This window comes from Brachypodium distachyon, chromosome 3 (genome assembly GCF_000005505.3).
Source record: "Brachypodium distachyon strain Bd21 chromosome 3, Brachypodium_distachyon_v3.0, whole genome shotgun sequence".
Lineage (NCBI taxonomy): Eukaryota > Viridiplantae > Streptophyta > Magnoliopsida > Poales > Poaceae > Brachypodium > Brachypodium distachyon.
The window spans coordinates 54,743,538-54,762,337 of record NC_016133.3 but is presented as its reverse complement, the minus strand read 5'-3'; the positions used below and the strand labels follow the sequence as shown (position 1 = coordinate 54,762,337).

At 44.5% G+C, this 18,800-nt stretch overlaps 5 protein-coding genes across 6 annotated transcripts; 2 read left to right on the top strand and 3 right to left on the bottom strand.

Annotated features, from left to right (window-relative positions):
• Nucleotides 1-54: 54 nt before the first annotated feature.
• On the bottom strand, nt 55-3,873 carry LOC106866421. Its single transcript, XM_014900587.2, has 4 exons — nt 3,749-3,873; nt 2,815-3,694; nt 1,629-1,781; nt 55-618 (listed from the first exon to the last, which is right to left on the bottom strand). The coding sequence occupies exons 1-4, from the start codon at nt 3,871-3,873 to the stop codon at nt 226-228; spliced, it is 1,551 nt and encodes a 516-aa protein (XP_014756073.1). The 3' UTR covers nt 55-225.
• Nucleotides 3,874-4,946: 1,073 nt separating this feature from the next.
• On the top strand, nt 4,947-13,043 carry LOC100841335 (chaperone protein DnaJ). The gene is made up of 11 exons (XM_003570293.4): nt 4,947-5,361; nt 6,633-6,701; nt 7,834-7,926; nt 8,087-8,208; nt 8,695-8,890; nt 9,363-9,538; nt 10,357-10,486; nt 11,406-11,566; nt 11,690-11,769; nt 11,933-12,032; nt 12,628-13,043. Exons 1-11 carry the CDS (start codon nt 5,074-5,076, stop codon nt 12,671-12,673), a joined length of 1,461 nt encoding a protein of 486 aa, XP_003570341.1. The 5' UTR covers nt 4,947-5,073; the 3' UTR covers nt 12,674-13,043.
• A 36-nt stretch (nt 13,044-13,079) lies between these two features.
• Nucleotides 13,080-14,175, bottom strand: LOC100832056. The gene is made up of 2 exons (XM_003572864.4): nt 13,833-14,175; nt 13,080-13,492 (listed from the first exon to the last, which is right to left on the bottom strand). Exons 1-2 carry the CDS (start codon nt 14,013-14,015, stop codon nt 13,301-13,303), a joined length of 375 nt encoding a protein of 124 aa, XP_003572912.1. The 5' UTR covers nt 14,016-14,175; the 3' UTR covers nt 13,080-13,300.
• Nucleotides 14,176-14,177: 2 nt separating this feature from the next.
• On the top strand, nt 14,178-16,305 carry LOC100846610 (cytochrome c oxidase subunit 5C). 2 transcript variants are annotated; one of them, XM_003570311.4, is made up of 2 exons: nt 14,178-14,307; nt 15,796-16,305. In XM_003570311.4, the coding sequence occupies exon 2, from the start codon at nt 15,827-15,829 to the stop codon at nt 16,016-16,018; it is 192 nt and encodes a 63-aa protein (XP_003570359.1). In that variant the 5' UTR covers nt 14,178-14,307; nt 15,796-15,826; the 3' UTR covers nt 16,019-16,305. The 2 variants fall into 2 exon arrangements, with proteins under 2 accessions (XP_003570359.1, XP_010235932.1); XM_010237630.2 differs by having other exon boundaries at nt 14,179-14,307; nt 15,820-16,305.
• Nucleotides 16,306-17,454: 1,149 nt separating this feature from the next.
• Nucleotides 17,455-18,185, bottom strand: LOC100844075 (histone H2B.3). The gene has a single exon (XM_003570302.4). The coding sequence runs from the start codon at nt 18,076-18,078 to the stop codon at nt 17,617-17,619; it is 462 nt and encodes a 153-aa protein (XP_003570350.1). The 5' UTR covers nt 18,079-18,185; the 3' UTR covers nt 17,455-17,616.
• Nucleotides 18,186-18,800: the final 615 nt, after the last annotated feature.

Genomic DNA, 18,800 nt, shown 5'->3' with positions numbered 1-18,800 from the left:
TGCACAACTCATGAAATCTTACGTGGGTGGAGAGGGTGTGGATGTTAGTACATAGGACAAAACTATGTAACATCTTATATTTCAAAACAGCGGTAGTATATCCCAGTACCTACCAGATTTCAGTCCAACAGCAGCATGCCACGGAACGGCTGCTAACCATAAGAAACACCAAATTAACAAGCAACCAAGCAACGCAATAGCATAGTCGACCGAAACCAAACCAAATTAACCAGATCGAAGTATGGTTATCCGGGCAGACGAGGCGAGGCCACCCATAATCCTCTCCACGAGCGCCTGAGCATCGTCCCCGCCAGCTCCGGCGCCAGCCGGCCTGCACCGGGACCTGGCAAGCTTCGGCCGCCGCTCCTCGGCGGCCGCGCACGCGTTGCACCCGAGCTCCTCCACGCTCAGGGTGACTCTCTCCAGGTTCACGGCCATCCCCACGACCGTCCTCACGAAGGGTGCGTCCATGGCCACGTGGAACGCGCGGCGGATCGCCACCTCCTTGAGACCGCGGTGCGCGAACCCCGGCGACGGCGGCGGCGCAGCCTCCGAGTGGTCCGTGTCCGAGGGAGCGAGCTTCTTGTGCCAGTCGGGCTTGCACGCGTGGTTCAAGACCTGCAAGCACTTGACATGATCAAGCTAGTTGACGTAGTATCTAGTATGTACTGTATGAGCATAAGAGATGAGACTGAGACAGAATGACAGATATATATTACTTTTGGTTGATGCTTTAATTTGATCGGTCTGCTAAAATTTGGTAGCCTGTGATGTTTCGAGTTTTGCTTTCCTAGTAGCAAATAATTGATTGCGGATAGAATTTTGTCAATCAACCTCAGGTTACTTTTACAATTCTTGTCATGCATAATTTTGAAAGTAAATTTCACAAAATAATACTCCTTCCATCTCATATTAAGTGACGAAATATTACATGTATTTACACGCTTTTTAGGTATAGATACATTCGCAAATTTGATTCACTTAATATGAGACGGAGGGAGTAGTTTTTTTGGAGACCACATGTATCACCGAACCACACCTGCCACTCGTGTCATGGAACCACGGTTTTTTAGGCAACTCTTCACAAGTAGCCCAATCTCGTTGTTAAGATTGTCTGACGAGATTCCTGACAGGTGGGTCTCACGTGTCAGGTGCCACATCGGAAACGACCCGACCATGACACGATTAGGGACAAGTGTGGGTTCGGTCATACGGATGCCAAAAAACTTTGTGAAATTTACTTTGATTTTGACGAACAAAGAGTCATGGAATCTCTGCTAAATTTGTCTGGCCAAAAAGTTAATAGAACATAAATTACATGAATCAAACATACCCACAATACCGGAATGCAAAAAAGGTGGAGATAGCCGGGTAGGAACCTTGATGTCAAAGTACCTCGATATAATTTGAGACTATCGTAGAATTGTTGTTTGTGTCTGTTCAGTTTTTTAAAGGAATTTCTTCAGTTTACTCAACGAAAAGACCTCTCTTTTTTTAGTGTTACTGTTTTTTCTTTTAAAAAAAACTGCAGATCCTCCCACTAAAAAACGACTAGCTAGCTAGACTGGTGCGTTGCAGAAAATCCACAATGATTAAGCAAGCAACGCATGAGCAGCGGGCACACGTACCTTGACGCGGAGAGTCTCCAGGAGTGGCGCGGCTTCGAGCAGAAAGGTTGCCCACGAGAGGTTGCAGGACGGATGGATCTTCTCCAGATGCAGCTCCTTTAGCCTGCCGAATGCTACTCTCAGGTATTTCGGAGCTTCAGGTTGCACCCAAATCTGCAACAGACGGCGAAGGGATAGTGATTTCGGAGAACGTGCATGGCAATGCACACTGAGAACGTGATGAACAATTCATGTGACTTTCTAATTTATTTATTTTTGAAAGAGAGGGTTTCTCCTCCGATTTCTTCTATTAGAAACCGCTGGTGTTACAGAGTTCAGTCAGCATCCAAGGTTTTTAAGACGAGCAGCTAATTTCTATTACATGTTTGTAGACATTTTTTAGACATAAGTACATTCATATTTGATATTTGAACAAATTTGAGTCACTTGATATGAGACGGAGGGAGTACGTCGATCTGTCATTTAGCATATCCTTCAACTTTTATTAGGCCGGGCTAAATGAATAATTTCATATGTGGTGGTCACTCATGCATATGTGGTCTTTTTTAGTTTTCAAGAATAGGAAAAAAGTTAGATCAACAAAATAGGAAACAAAAATCATAGATACATGTACTCCCTCCGTCCCATATTAAGTGACTCAATTTTTTGTGCAATAATACTTAATATGGGACGGAGGGAGTATATAGCTTATATCATCTCTTGTGCAATAATACGGGGAGGGACCGATGAGATAAATGAATAACTTCATGGTGCTTGTGACGTACAGATGATTTTGTTTCATATTGGCTATAAATTAATCGTCTCTACTCATAAAGTCTAGAGTTGATGGTCGTTCGTTCACTTTTATTTAACTATTTTCTGCTTAACCCCGATAAGTTAGACTATTCAAAGTCATGAGTTGGAGCGGCAAGCCTCCCTTTCCTAGTCTCCTATTAGTGTTTGCTTTCCAATCTCCATGAGTTTTGAGTTTTGGTTCATAACTCAAATTAATCCAGCAAAGTCATCATCAAGCTTTAATGGCATTATTGGTAATCTGACCCATAATCTAACCATGATGTTGTTGATTTATTTCTTGGCTTTCCGTAACAAAGCATGGGCATGGTGCTAGTTTCCTAATGATTTTTTTGCAGGTGTACACGGCAGTTGTGACTTATGTATGACCCATATATGTGTGCATAGTCCGTACCTTGGTAAATTCAAACGAGAGCGTGAGCAACTCTAACTGGCGCGGGATGTTGACCAGAAACTCGCTCAGCAGCCACAGATCCTCCTGGTCCTCGTACTGCTGGTAGTGCAGCGTGAGTTTCCTGAGCTCCGGCGCGTGCCCGAACGACGCCGGCGGGGCACCATCGACGAGCCGCCACCCGCAGTGGAGCTCCACGAGGCTCGGCGCCCGCACGAGGTCCACGCCCGGCACGTGGCACTCGACGCACAGCAGCGTCCTGAGCCGCGACTCGGGCGGCAGGTCGATGGCCATGGCGGCCGCCGGCTCGAAGCCGCAGAAGCGCAGGGAGAGGTGCTCGAGGGCGACGCAGCGGCGGACGAGGTCGCTCACGGCGGCCCGGTCCTCGAACCAGAGGTTCTCCACGGAGAGCCTCGTGAGCGCCCGGAACGCGCGCGGGCAGCCGCGCTGGAACCGGGCGAAGAGCGCGCCGTAGCCGAGCATCACCTCCGCCGGCTCGTCCTCCGCGTCCTTCAGGTTCGTCTTCTCCGTGAGGAGCTCGAGCTCCACGATGGCGCCGCCGGTGCCGTTGCCCCCCTTGATCCTGCCGGAGCGTTTGGCTTCCCCGACGAGCCGCCCGACGCGGCGGAGGAGCTCGTACTTGGTGAGGATCATCTTGAGCCGCAGGCTCCCGATGACGCGCACGCTGGGCGGCGCGGCGAGGAAGCTCCAGAGCGCGCCGATGAAGCCGGCCGTGGCGTGGTGCTGGTACGCCTGGAACTGCTTCTCCCAGCGGCGGCGGCCGCCTCCCCACGTCGTGTGCGTGGACACCGCGGCCGCGGGGCACCAGCCGGCGTCCGGGTAGAAGTCGCCGACGTCGAGAGAGAGGTCCGGGATCTGGTACCTAGGCAGCTACCGCCACCGGCGCGAGAGGATGCTGGTCCGGCCGGCCGTGTACACATCGCCCGCCATCACCAGCCGCGACAGCACGTCGAGGAGGACGTCGTCGGGGAGATCCCCCAGCCCGTCATCTACGTCGTCGGCGCCGGTGTCCGCGCGCTCGCAAGCCATTGATGATGCCATCTCTCGGTCTCGATCTCCCGTGTGCAGCCGTCTCGTTCGTCTCCGGTGCGGTGGCCAGCGGCTATGGCCGGTGCCTGGTAGTGTTGGATCGAGCGCGTAGGCCGGCTGTGCGAACTCATCCGGCGGCAATGTATATATACCAACACGGCGCAATCAATTAACGACGCCGTTGGTGTAAAGAATCTTCCTACGTTACGACCGACGAGTTACAATTCTGGATTTCTTTCCATTGCAAGCGATGGATTTGTATAACACTTCCGTTTGTCGTGAACTCGTGATCGCGACTTCAAAAATATACAACCATAATTTGAGTAAATTTATGTAAAAGAAAAACATAGGATCGACCATCTTTTTCCTAAAAGAAAATATGTCCCCGTATGTTTGCTACAAATTGACATGATAAAAGATTAGTGCTTGTGGAACATTCGTAGTTTCCAGCAACTACAAATACTATAGTACTTCTGATTCTAAATTGTTGTCGAAATATTACATGTATTTAGACTTTTTTAAAAAGTAGATACATCCATATTTGAGCAAATTTGAATCAAGAATTTAAGATCAGAGGGAGTATTTTGCATTGGTTGAGAGATTTGTTTTGAAAGAACAGATCACTTCATTAAAAAGGAAAAACACAGAGGATAAAAAAAGAGATTTCTAGCCAAATAAAATATAAATAAGTGAAACCAAAAGAACTTGTTAAGAACAACTGCAAATCACTGGTATAGAAAAATAGTCACATGGAATATACAAATAATTGATACTTCCTCCGTCCAGTCAAAATTTGGATATGTCTAGATACAGGATTTTTCTTAGAAGGCATAATCAGTAGACTTGTCAAGAACAACTGCAAATCACTAGTAGAAAAAAAACTTGTCTCGAAAAATATGATGGTTCGGAAACAACCACACGTAAGAACTTTCGCGTCGTGGGCCGCGGGCCGTACGCGCGATTTGTCGGGCTGGAATCGCGTACGGACACCGAACAAAAGAACAAAAGCCTAGGAAGGCCCTGGATTCGAACGGACACTGACAGCCGGGGCCCATCCCATTCACACATCGTCCCTTCCCCTGCCATCGCAGCTGCACAGCTGTCTTGCCTCCTGCGCTCAGGCGAGACGCGGACCAACGCCCAGCACACGCGCCCGCGCCCGCGGGACAAGCAGGGTTCTAGAAGGGTGCCGACCCTCGGGGAGAGGCGCTAATGGCGCTCGCGTTCTCCACGGTCCCGTTCGCGCCCTCCAATCCGGCGCCTTCCTCCCGCTCTGCCGCCGCCGCCGCTCTCCGCCCTCACGGGGTCCACTTCGCCGCCGCCGGTAGGAGCGGCGGCTTAGGGATCCCGCTCGCCTGCGCGGCGCCGAGAAATCGTAGGCAGCGGCGCGGTGTCCGCCTGGTGGTGTGGGCGTCGGCTGACTACTACGCAACGCTGGGCGTGCAGCGCTCCGCGAACATCAAGGACATCAAGGCCGCGTACCGGAAGCTCGCGCGCCAGGTGTTCGACGCTTATCCCCCTCTCAGTAGAGCCTCAATTTACTCGTTTTATTGGACCATCATACTATTTATTTAAGAATAGTGCCATTGAGCTTGGAGCACATAACTGGAGTTCGTGGAGTCACGCATGGATGTGTGTTGTTTAGATTGGATAAAGCGTTGAGAAATGCGGGGGTTTTTTGCGAGCAAGAAATGCGTTGTTGTTAACTGCACATAGCGTCATAGCCTGGGCGATATTACAAACTGTTGCTAGACATCCAAGTAGATAACCGTTTTCCCTGTCTTGTAAAAATTGTAATCCATATTGGTGTTTGTGAATACTGGATAATATGGTAGAGGTGTGCACGTAGTTTTTATGCAATACTCCATTGTTTTCAGTCTCATTTTTGCTATATTATCAGTAGCTTCTGGAACTTCATAGTTGCAACTAGCATTGTAGACCAGTCCAATCCTCTGTTGATTATTAACCAATGTGTTGTACATTCGTTGTTCGTGTGTGCTGGGTTAATTTCACTTGCACATCCAAGGTTTTTATGGTTGGAGTGTAGAATAATTGTCCTAATTTCTCTGTATCTTTGATACTTGAGGAGAAGTTAGACACCTAGTTTGCTTTTAATATGTGAAGTCCCCTTAGTACTGTAAATAACACCATTAAGGTTCTGTAGTTTTTTGGATAGGATGCATCTGTCTTATAGAGGTCAATGATGCATTGTGCATAGAGCCTGAATCCATTAACACATGAGGGAGGTCAAAAGTACAGTCAAGTGAGTCTTGATCTAATTTAGAAGAATTAGTTGCAGACTTGCAGTTACTGGACACATGATCGCATCGTGGTGTTTCATTTCCACTGCTCCTGCAATATTGACACCCATATACACTGAGGTTAACACTTAACACCTACACAGAGGCAATATTGTGCCATGTAGGAGCCACCAGCATCATTGCTAATTGTTGCCATGCTAGAGCATGGGTCACATATTGAGGCTATTTTCGTGCAGCTAGGCCTAGATTATACAAGGGTAATGGACCTGTAACATGCTTCCTAATAGGTCTACAAGGTTTTCATTCATAGCTTTTTCTTAGAACATAATTAAGTTTCTGTTTACCAATTTGAATGTGTGATTTACCACTTCACCAAGTAACGTGGTTTTGCTCTATTAACAGGTTTCTAACACATTTTTCAAATTGCTCTAGCGCCCTCACATTATATGCATAACAGAAAGAGAACCATAAATATGTTGTAACAATTTGCTTTTCATCTTTACTTCGTAGTATCATCCTGATGTCAATAAAGAACCTGGCGCAACTGACAAGTTCAAAGAGATAAGCTCAGCATATGAGGTATGCACTATATAGTCCCATAAGGCATAAATATGTTTGCTCCAATGTTCCTTTACTGTTCTGACTATCTTGAGGATAAGTTTTCTTTTTATGAGGACGAGGATAAGTTATATGGCTTGTAGCCTGTATGACAGAAGGACTCTTCTGGAAATGGGCCTAAAATACCCCTTCCTTGTTCCTAACAGGCCCTCAGGTCTTAATTCATAGCTGGCTTTCCTTGTAAAAAGTTCAATAGATGAGTTATCACCTTACCAGCTGACAGTTTTTCAGCTTTTACTTTACAACCTACCAAACTAATGTATTTATGATTAGAAAAACTCCCAGAAACCAGTTTGCACAAAACCTAAACCACTATTCTTAGTAATGGAGTAGTGGGTGGTTGCATCAAGCCCTTCGTTTATATTTGTGCTTTCCACCTTTAGTGAGAGAGAGGTGCTCTTACAAATACATTGAAATATGTGTTTTCCATGTGATATTTTACAATTACGTACTGAGTATAGAATCTTCCTCAGAAGCATGTTGATTTATTTATTTTCTTAATTGTTGCCACACTATATTTTGACTCAGATAATGATGTTAACATTGTCAGGTAGACTAATTGAGTACCTTCCTGAGTTCACATTTCCTTAAATATGATAGAAACAGTAGGCGGCTGGGAGTTGGGGGGGGGGGGGGGGGTATTTGTTTGAGATGACATATATGACTTGGATGCTAAAATAGCGGGTTGGCAAGCTCTGCACTCGGAAAATGGGGTGTAGTCTTCTGCTCACCCAGGCTACAAGTATTGGTTGATGTGGAAAAATTATATGTCTTATCTGTTCAATTTCTCCTGTCTTAAGATATGGACCCCCAAAACTTACTAACATCTATCGCTTCATGGGACTGACACTACGGTATGAATATCTCCACTCGCTCTAATAATGTACGTGTATTATACCAAGCTCTGTATGCTCAACCTATTGGTAATCAACTTGGATATCTGCATCCAGTTTCATTTTTATCATTCATATACTTATGGTTCCTTTGCCTTGCTCCAATATTTACTAGATTTCATCAAGAAAAAAAACCTTGTTTTTGGTTCGCCATCGTCTTTTATTGCCTGATCTGGAGTACCGAATCTCATTACCGCCAGGTGCTATCAGATGAGAAGAAAAGGGCGTTGTATGATCAATACGGTGAAGCTGGAGTTAAGAGTGCGGTTGGAGGATCTGCGGGAGCTTATACGGTGCTGCTTTTCAACTCTTTGTTCTAGCATTTGAATGTGGTTATATGTATGTTAACTCGAGTTCCTTGGCTTATAAGTACTAGGTGTTACTATGTGCAACTTCGTCTGTGTGTCTTTTCTTCTTAAACAAGCCCTAAGTTCCTCCCTTGTCTCTATGCAGAGTAATCCATTTGATCTGTTTGAGACATTCTTTGGAGCAAACATGGGTGGCTTTTCTGGCATGGACCAGAATGCATTTAGGACACGCAGGAGGAGCACTACTGTTCAGGGTGAAGACATCAGGTTTGTTATAAGACATGTTGAAGTGAAAAGGGGTCCACCGATTAGACAGTAAATGAATAACAGCTAATTATTATGGTCGCTGATTAACATGAACACATCCGCATACTTTTAAGGTCTAGCATTATTTGCCTGAAAGTAATACTTAAGCATTTATGTCGTGATACTGCATGGGATAAGAGGTTACCTGGACACCACTGTATATTACTAGCATGAAGTTATGTTTTGGATGTATTGTTTTTGTGGCAAGTCATCTGTAAATGTTTCCCTATCCCCCTTTTGTTCTTTGCATTTTTTACACACAATTAATATCAAATATCGTGGTTATTGGTGATTCTGGCATACTGCTTGGTCTTATGATCATGGATAGTTTCAGGAAGGGTATCGTTCCACCAGATTCGTGTACAACCATTTTATGTAGCTATATTTTGTAACATGTTTTTATAGATCTAGTGAAATTTCTAGACTTACACATATTTATTCCACCAGATATGACGTGAACCTGGGGTTTTCGGAGGCAATATTTGGAACAGAGAAAGATATCATATTATCCCATTTGGAGACTTGTGATACTTGTAGTGGTTCTGGTTCAAAGGCTGGCTCAAAGACAAGAATATGTTCCACATGTGGTGGGCGAGGGCAAGTAATGCGAACTGAGCAAACACCATTTGGTCTATTCTCCCAGGTAATATAGGAGCTTACATGTTTGAACCATTTGTGCTGTTATTCCAGAGTTTCACCATCAAGACATACTGGCTTGGCTAGTATGCGACTGCTTTTAATGTGCAACAATGAATAGGTTGTGGCCTATATTTCATTGGAAGCTGGCATTATTGGGCACTATAACTAAGGAAAATAATCATTAGGGAAAATAAGGGAAGATATGAAGCAATAAATTGAAAATGAGATGTCATGGAACTAAATTAAAAAGGAGTCATAGGGTATGAACAAGTTCATTTCTGTTGAACAAACAAAAAGGACTGAAAATGTAAAATGTGCTTTATCTAAGGTTGTGGAGGCTCGGGGTTTTATTCCATTACAGAGTCCAAAAATAATTATGATTAATTGATTATATATTTGAGTTTTGTTTAATCTGATTATTTGTGGTAATTTTGGGATCGTTACATTAAGAGCTTCTAGTTTTTCTTATTTTGTAGGTTTCTATTTGCCCCACTTGCGCAGGTGAGGGTGAGGTCATTTCAGAGTATTGCAGGAAATGCTCTGGAGAGGGGCGTGTTCGTGTCAGAAAGGAGATCAAAGTAAAAATTCCTCCTGGAGTTAGTAAAGGTAGCACTCTCCGTGTACGCGGTGAAGGTGATGCAGGACCAAAAGGGTAAGCAAAACATTTTTCGCTTTTTCTGAAGTTCCAACCGTACTTCCAACAGTTCAAAATATTGCAAGTGATCATTGTGGTCCTAGAGGTAATACATGGATGTTCTGTATTGTGCTACTTGATTGCTATGCATACTTTTATTTGTAGCATATGTGCATATTTATGGAATTGACTATCATAAAACACTATCATAAAACACGGTACATGGGGGCATGGAGTAACTCCAAAGGCATGTACATAAGATGCACGGATCATTCTTGCTTTGCTTTATTGTGTTTCTGTTTTGCGTGGCGAGTGGAAGTTGGGGGTCACCGCCTCACCGGTTAGCACCAGAAAGTTTTCTGGATTTTAGGTCTTTGCGCATGTGTTTTTTGCAGATAATGTTTTGGTGCATCAAGTGCATACAGCAATACACATGTGTTTTTTGCAGATAATGTTTTGGTGCATCAAGTGCATACAGCAATACACATGTGTTTTTTGCAGATAATGTTTTGGTGCATCAAGTGCATACAGTAACTTTAGATTTGTGCTTATTTTATTTTGTTTTTTAGAGATGTATTGCAGTAAATTATGAATCATGATTGGACTGCAGTTCAGAATAATTTGCAGAAAATGTTCAGATCTCTATTTGGGTACGTGTATTGTGTGCGACTGTGCGGGCAAGCATGCACATGTGTTTGTATGTTTGTGTGCATTGCTTTAGCTTTCATACAGTTGTTTTAGCGCCTCATTTTCTGCCTTTCAAGTTTATATCTTACCTCATTGTGTGGTTATTCAAACAAATCCATGGTCAAACCCTTTTTTTCTTTTTGAAATAGAGGGCCTCCTGGAGATCTTTTTGTTTGCCTTGACATAGAAGAGCCATCAGATATTAAAAGGGATGGTATCAACTTGTATTCAACTGTGTCGATAAGCTACATTGAAGCTATTTTGGGTACTGTTGAAAAGGTATATCGTTTTTCTTTAGGAGTATCTTTCTTATATGATCATCAATTGTGACAATTGGTTTTTTCACTGCTTTCTTCAGCAAACAACTATGCTGTCGAATCTATTAAGCTTCTCACTTCATTTGTTAACTGGTGATGGGAAACTAACTCATCAAGCAAGAATTGAGATAAATACCTTACTAAAATAGCTCGGTTGCTTTATTCCAGTTCTGATGTAATCAGAAAAACTTCAATTAGTGTATGCTTGGAGTTTCAGTGTTGCTTGTGCAACTGATATTTGCCCTATTTTCCTGCTTAATGTGCACTGTGGAAACCAATAAATTAGCTGACAGCCTGGCACACAGTAATCATCAAGCAGAAGAGTCAATAGTGTTTTATTAACTTGTATGATTAAATAGATTAACTATGTCTAGGGCTATGTTCTATTCTTAGTCTTATTGGAATGGGTTTCCTTTTATCTACTAAAACAATTTACTCAATTACGCAAAATTCTGATAATTGTAAATGAAATTAAAGGTATTACCTGACGTTAGTTTCCTAAAAAAAAAACTACCTGATGTTAGTTTGTCATTACACCAACTTAAGTCTTAAGCTACCAGATACTTTTGACCTTAACTTGATGCCACATTGCATAGAAAGCAAGTCTATACTAGTCATTATCTGTTAACCATGTTGACTTGAGCCACGACCAATGCTAGTCACTGTTATGCGAGGCCTGGACAAATTTGTTTTGCTTGATCTGATTTAAGACTTTGGTTCCATGGAGGCTCAGAGCAAGGTGGCATGTTGTTAGATGTTTCTTTTAAGTATGAGCATATTGTAGTTCTATATATAGGCTGTTCATGATATTTAGGCGACTGCTCATTATGTTAAATCGTGGTTTTGTGTAACCATTCCTTTGAAAATCTTGTTGCGAGCAGGTCAGAACTGTTGATGGAACTAGTGAACTTCGAATACCTCCAGGCACCCAACCTGGTGATGTAGTGGTCCTAGCGAAACAAGGTGTCCCGTCGTTGAATAGGCCATCTATACGTGGTGATCATCTATTCACTATTAAGGTCAATATACCCAAACGTGTAAGGTACAACAAAACAATACTTTCTGTCTTGGAGCCTACTTTTTTAGCCTATATTGATACTCCAGAGCTACATAGACACTGAACCCTTACCCCCCATAAATTACTATAAATTGGTGTTTCTTTCAGTGGACGCGAAAGGGAGTTACTTGAGGAGCTTGCATCGTTGACTAATGGTGGTTTTGCCCGTGCACCTGTGAAGCCAAAGCGTAAGCATGCACACACATTTTATGTATAGATTACATTTCCTTTTGCCTTTCCCTCTTTTCTGCAAACAATCCATTTCCATTTTGGATTGTTACTGCCAGAAGTTGGTGTCCTATCATCACCTCTTGATCAGGAAGGATACTAAGAACCACATCTCTGTTGCAGCTATACATCAAGAGAGTGGAAGCAGTGTTGCTCAAGAACAATCGGATCAACCTGCTGAAGGGGAGGGTGACTGGTTTCAGAAACTTACAGATTTTGCTGGGTAAATACTGAACTTAATTTCGTTTCAATGCAATTGCTAATATACGGTGTTTGGGCATGTTTGTGTTTCATCATTGCTAGAAGGCCGTATAATATCCTTGAAAGCCCTGATGATAATTGTCCTTTATCCTTATATATTCCTGTCGATCTTCTCTCCTTACATGTTTTCTGAAAAAAATGTGTTAATGTGGAAGTCCATGTCAACAAGTTTTTCATTATACCGAACTTATTGGTGATTTACTTTGTCTAAAGCTGGTTTCTGGTGCTCGAAAAACATAAAGGTAATGAAGTAAAATTGTTGCCATAGGCTTATGCACAAGAACTTTACTAGGTATTGTTTAATTATGTTGGTTGTTCTCGCTTGTACTTTTGATGCTGGTATGTTAAACCATTAAAAATCCAAATATAAGCAAACAACAAAACAAGGATAAGTACTTTGTAGAGGTCTGCAGCCTTCTCGCTTTGTAGTTTGACCAAAACCATGACTAAACCTTCAAATGTTTTTGATTGATCTGGTTCTGATATCACTTGCGTTTGTGGTATCTTTTGTATTGTACTCTCATGGGTGACCAAGTTCCTTGTTGAATCTTTTTCAGATCCATTGCCAGTGGGGCAGCCAAGTGGCTGAAAGACAACCTGTAGCCTGTAAATATTTACTGCAGAATGCATTATCTTCAACATCCTGGTGTCGAATCTGCAAATCTTCAATTCATCCGAGATGTTGCACGTGTTTTGTTGGAGAGGTTCAACTTTTATAGGCTGCAAAGCGGCAGACGGAGAGTTTGAGTTCTGTTAACTAATTTTATTGACACCAATTCTATTTTTGGCATTCCTTGTAAAGCATGAGTTTTGCGGTAGTTGCAGTCATTCCCGGGAGCATGTAATAGGTCTCGGAGCCATGGCCGCTGATATTAAGGACTGAAGCTACAACCACTGTAAATACATATATTTTTGCTGTAAGACATCTTGATACACCAGGCATTGGTTTGTTCGTTAACCTGAATTCAAAATAGACGGGCACCCTGTCGTAAAGCTTACAACAGTTCAATATCTCAGATGCATTTTTATTTCTCAACAAAAGGAAGCTTCCGTCTCCTGTCCTCCGTTTGCTGAGGCATAGGCCATTGTCACAAGTGCGTTGCTCGCACTCTATTATTTTCTGAATCGAGCATATTTTGCCCTCATCTTACAAGGTACGAGTAAAAAATGGAACTTAATAAAGACACAACATATCATCCGAAGCTTACACAAGACCTCCTGATTCTCATCCTATTCCTCCGTGTCGCTCCCACTGAGCTTGAGCAAGATGAGGACGGCGGCTACTACAGGCAGGGACACCATGAGCAGCGCCTGCACGATGTTGGGCCGTGTGATGTCAGGGAGCAGCACGCTTCCGTACTTTATAGCCGCCGCGCCGCCGACGGATCCGAGGCCCAGTTTCCATAGATAACTGGAGTCATCCTGGTTATAAATATAACACATGAAAAGGGGAATCGATTCAGAAACAAAGCAATCTTCGCATGCATGAACCAAGAATCCACTGGTGGGAGTACAGGGAGACTGATGAGTGGATGACATTAGCCGAAAGCCTTCAGTTGGTGCGTACCATGGAAGCATGAAAACTATATTCAGTTTTGAATGAAATGTAGGAGGATGTGCGAATCGGTAGTGTTCTCGTGGCACTGAAGTGGAGCTTAGGGAATGGCTGCTGAAGACTTTGAGCAGAACATTCGCCGCTTCAGCTATCTATGCTCGCTTAATCTAGATTTCGAGCTTGGAGAAGCGGATGGATTTGACTGACCTGCGGGGTTTGCCGCTCCTTGCCCGGCTCCGCCCCCTTGGCGGGGCTGCGGGAGCAACGAGCGCGACCGATGCTCCTCGTCCCACGGGGCTCCCGCCGGCAGCTCACGCGGGAGCGCGGCGGAGCAACGCCGGAACTGGAGGTGGCCGTCGCGGAAGGCGACGAGGCAACCGCGATCGCCATGGGAACAACAGATGAGCTTCACCCACGCGTGCGCGCCGGTCTTCCGCGTTATCCAGAACCGAGACGCCTCTTCTGATCTCGCGGGAAGAAGGGGAAATTCCACTTTACTCCCCTCGGGCGAAATTATTCTCTCGAATCGAGCGGACCGGAGCCGTCCGTGAATTCGAACCCTTATAAGGGCATTTCCGCAAGAAAAGCCAACCGCAACAAATCGAAGGCTCTCTTCTCGCGGTCGCGATTCGCGAAGGCTCAGGCGGTCTTTCTCTCTTCCTCTCCTCCGGCTGCTGCTAAGGTCAGACCCTCTCCTCTCCCTCACCGCCCCCTTATCCTTCGGTTCAGTCCCTCGTGTCTTCTCTTCCGCGCACGATTCGACTTCCAGGCACTTTCTCGCGGATTCTAGGTTAGGTTGTTGGAGGACCGATTGGGGGGTCTGGTTTTCTGGTGCCGGTGGATCAGATTCGCGTGGTCGATCCATTTCGGTGGGTTTGTTTATAGAAATTATTCTTTTTAGGCATTGAGGGGGGCAGGACGCGAAGAAAAATACGTCGCCCGTGTGATTCACTAGGGGATTCGATTCGTCAGGAATTAGGAATTAGGATGGCCGCGTCGTTCTAATCAGCGGTACCTTTCTGGTGCATTTTTTTTATTTATTAATCATTTCTGTTATTTGAGGGTTATGCGATTTAGATATAGGAAATGCGTGGCGAAGATAGACAGTTCGCTGGCTCGCCGCAATAAGATGTGAAGATGGGTGTGACCCTGAGTAGGGGAATTAGGAAGTAACCTTTGCCATGGAACCATTGCTTTTGCCTGTGGATGCATCCGTGGTTAATGTAATGTGACATTGTATGTTGGAAGCCATTGGGTGAATGGCTCTTCTATGTGGGGGACTGCACACTGCAGTTGTAGAATGGTTGTGGTTCTCTGTTGCTTTCTGCATTGCATGATATATGCAGCATATGCTCGATCACCTTCCATCCTCCCTTTCACATCTCAACTTAGGCTTTCTTAGATTGTGGAACATTTATGAAGGGTTTAAAAGTCGATCGAACGGCTCACATCATCGACAGAGATTTTTTTTTTCTCAGACGACCGAGCCCTAGCAAAACTGTCAATTTATTTATTGAGTAATATGTATCCTGTTCCTAATGGTATTTTGTGACTTGTGTAGCTTCTCATACATGTAACCTTTGCTTTGTCATTTGCATTTGGTACTGTGGTGCGAGAGCTTTCTTTATTATTCAAATTATTTGACAGTTTTGTGGTAGCCATAGTTTATCTCTGCATCAGTTTGCACATTACAATTGTACTTTCAATTTCTCTTTTATTGTCTTGCTCCGCGTACCACTGAGAAGATTTGTCAAACATCATGGAGTTTGTCCTGTATCCTGCTGATATGGAGCTCCCTGTAGACATCTACTTTAATTTCTTGAATTAGCTTAGTCAAAATTGTATGTTGGCTAGTTTTATGTCCTTCCAGTATCCCGAAGCAAAAAAATTCCTTTGCTTGATGAAGATGCGAACTGGGTTCAAGAGAATCCACCCCTGATGCAAACTTATCATATGTGCAAGTTTTCTCAAATTCTTGTAGTTACACCTTTAAAGTTTGCATGACTTGCCATATGTGCAAGTTCTCTCAAATTACCTTTGAACATGTGATAAAACATGTAGATGTTTTATGCACATACCTGCAATTATCTTGAGGATCTTGCTACCTTGGTGATGATATGTTGTTGTCTCCATGTTGCTCCCACAAAATCAGCTCACTTCACTTCTGCAGGCATTTGGCATCTGAGCTCAACAGCAAGCAAATGGCAGGTGGCAGGGTTGCACATGCTACCCTCAAGGGGCCGAGCGTGGTGAAGGAGATCTTCATCGGATTGACCCTAGGGCTGGTTGCCGGCGGTATGTGGAAGATGCATCACTGGAACGAGCAGAGGAAGACTCGATCCTTCTACGACATGCTGGAAAAGGGGCAGATCAGCGTCGTCGTCAAGGAGTAGTTTTGCCATGCTGAATCCGAAGTTCTGTATCTAAAGTCTTCTGTTGTTCCCTTTTTTGTCAGTAATTTCCAGTACTCTACTCTCCGGGCAGCATGACAAAGTGATTGTTGTGGAGATTGTGACGAAAATAAGCACCACCATTTGAAAAAATTGTATCTTGTTGAATTTGATCTGTCCTTGTTCTTTGACATCTGAAATATGTCCATTTCATATCTGTCATGAACAAACTCAGGGGATTTGGATGTCTTCTTGCTGACATTAATATTAATTTAGATTTCCTTCGGCGAGTCCGCGAGTGAGCTCACCCTTTTGATTCAATGTTTGCTATTATTACTATCATCATGCATGCATGGATCAAAGCAGCATAATTCTGAATATAATGTTTATTTTCTTGCGGGGACAGTATAATGTTCCTTTGACATATTGAAGGTGACAAGACAGGACGAAACAGAGCTGCTTCAGAAGGTGGGTAGATCTTCCTAATCAGCTATGTCTAAGCACCCAAAGGAAAATGCAATACTGCACTGGAATTGTCAAATGACTAGTTTTCAAATGTTTCCGTAGTTTGCTGGTGTAAGTACTAGAACTGCTTTTATGGCATGGTTCTCTTGAACAACTGAACCGGGATAATTTCTCAGGGTAATCTATGTACTGGAAAGCACCAAACTAATGTTGGATTGAGTAGATAGGTGGATGATAGAATGATATATATACTCTTATGGATCGCAGGCCTAGGAATTGTTCCTCCTGAAGCTCCTAAATATCCTAATACTGGTTACATACATGTTTTGGAAAGGCGTCTATTTTGCTGATATATTCTCAAGGAGTGCAAACTACTGCTGTCTGCTACTAGAATCTGGAGTATCCTTCATAAGCATCTAGAATCTGGAGTGCTGCTTCTTTGTGAAGTCTGTTCTCACCTTCAAGCTCAGCTCCTCAGGAGATACCTTTCTGTATTAGTCTTTTAAGTGTGTTGTTCTTCATTGATCTTAGTATTGCTTACATCTTCGCATGTGCTTATCTGGGTGTGTGGTAATGTTTGTTATTCTGACGTTTCTGAGGTTGCACTTGGGAATATGAATGAGCTGCTACATGGCAATTACAATGCCAATAACTTGCCGAAGGAAAAATCAAGGTCTGTTGTTGATGATGTTGATGCAAAGTCGTTTCTATCTCTAATTCAAATGCTCCTTCGCTGGTACAAAAGTTTTTGCCTACTTGTTAGTCTGCTAGGTATGCAGCTGGTACCAAATCCAAAATGAAACTACTAGCCAGAGGGGTCGTTGCAGGGCAGCACGTTTACAGTGGACCAGATCAGAATGCGTTTCGCCTTTCATGTTTCCTTCAACTACAAGAGATTGTAGAAAATGCTTGAGAAATTATTTTTGAATTTTCTCGGCGTCAAACTAGATTCAAAAGGATTAGGGAGCACATACTCATATTGAGAACTTGTATCATTAATTTCATAATACCGGACCTACAAACTAGCCAACCTTGAAGCAATCCAGATCAAGTACTAACACACAACTACTAGTACTACATGATAACCAGAGACTAAACAGCAATAAACAAGCGGCACCAGCCGGAGCAGAGCAAGCCTAAGAGGAAGTGAACTTGGTGACGGCCTTGGTGCCCTCGGAGACGGCGTGCTTGGCGAGCTCGCCGGGGAGGACGAGGCGGACGGAGGTCTGGATCTCCCTGGAGGTGATGGTGGGCTTCTTGTTGTACCTCGCGAGCTTGGCCGACTCCCCGGCCAGCTTCTCGAAGATGTCGTTGATGAAGGAGTTCATGATGGACATGGCCTTGGAGGAGATGCCGATGTCCGGGTGCACCTGCTTGAGCACCTTGAAGATGTAGATCTTGTAGGTCTCGACGCTCTTCTTGGCCTTCTTCTTGCCCTTCTTCCCCTCGCCGCCCTCCTTGGCCGCCGTCTTCCCGGCCGGCAGCCGCTTCTCCGCCTTTGGCTTCTTCCCGGCCGGGGCCTTCTCGGCCTTCTCCGCCGCGGGCTCCTCCTCCACGGGCTTCTTCGCCGCCGGCTTCTTCTCTGCCTTGGGGGCCATGGATGCTTCTCGGCTGCTGATTCGAGGAGAGAGGGTGGGGATTCGCTGGGAGATGGGGAGGAACTGGTGGGGAATTTGCAGATGCGTTGTGAGGAGAAAGAGGAGGCTGCGGCGGAGAATTTATAGATGGGAGGAGGTGGGCGCTGATTGGTGGAGGGGTGGGAGGCGCGGATCGGTGACCTGGAGCGCTACGAGCCGTCCGCGGTTTCGAAGATGCGAGATTGTGGGCGGGAACGGGGGCGCGGTGGTGGGGCCTTCGCGCCAGAGGGTGGGAACCTGGTTTCAGTTTCGCGGCTGCTTTTGGTGTGTTCCCTCCCTTTTCTTTTCGGTTTGCTTGCGAAGGCGCGTAATCTCCCCGTAAAATTTCAACAATGATTAGACGGGCTTTTTTTTCCACAAAAACGATAATTAGACGGGCCGATAATTAGACGGGCTGGTAGTACAATGTTATAAGTGATTTGACTGGATTTGTATTCTAGATGCTTTATGATCCGGGAGTACAAAATAAATCTGAAACACACAAGTTGATCTCTACATTGGAAAAAACAGACCCGGTGTATGTTTGCACATTTCGAGTTATGGTGTACCAAAACACGCAAGTTGACCCATGCACCCGCTTACAAAGACTTTACCGTCGGCTAAAAAATAATGGACTGAACTATCTGGCGACGTGCCTTAGAGAGTTTAGCGTGCGGCGTCCGTTATGAGGTTTGCGGCGCCCG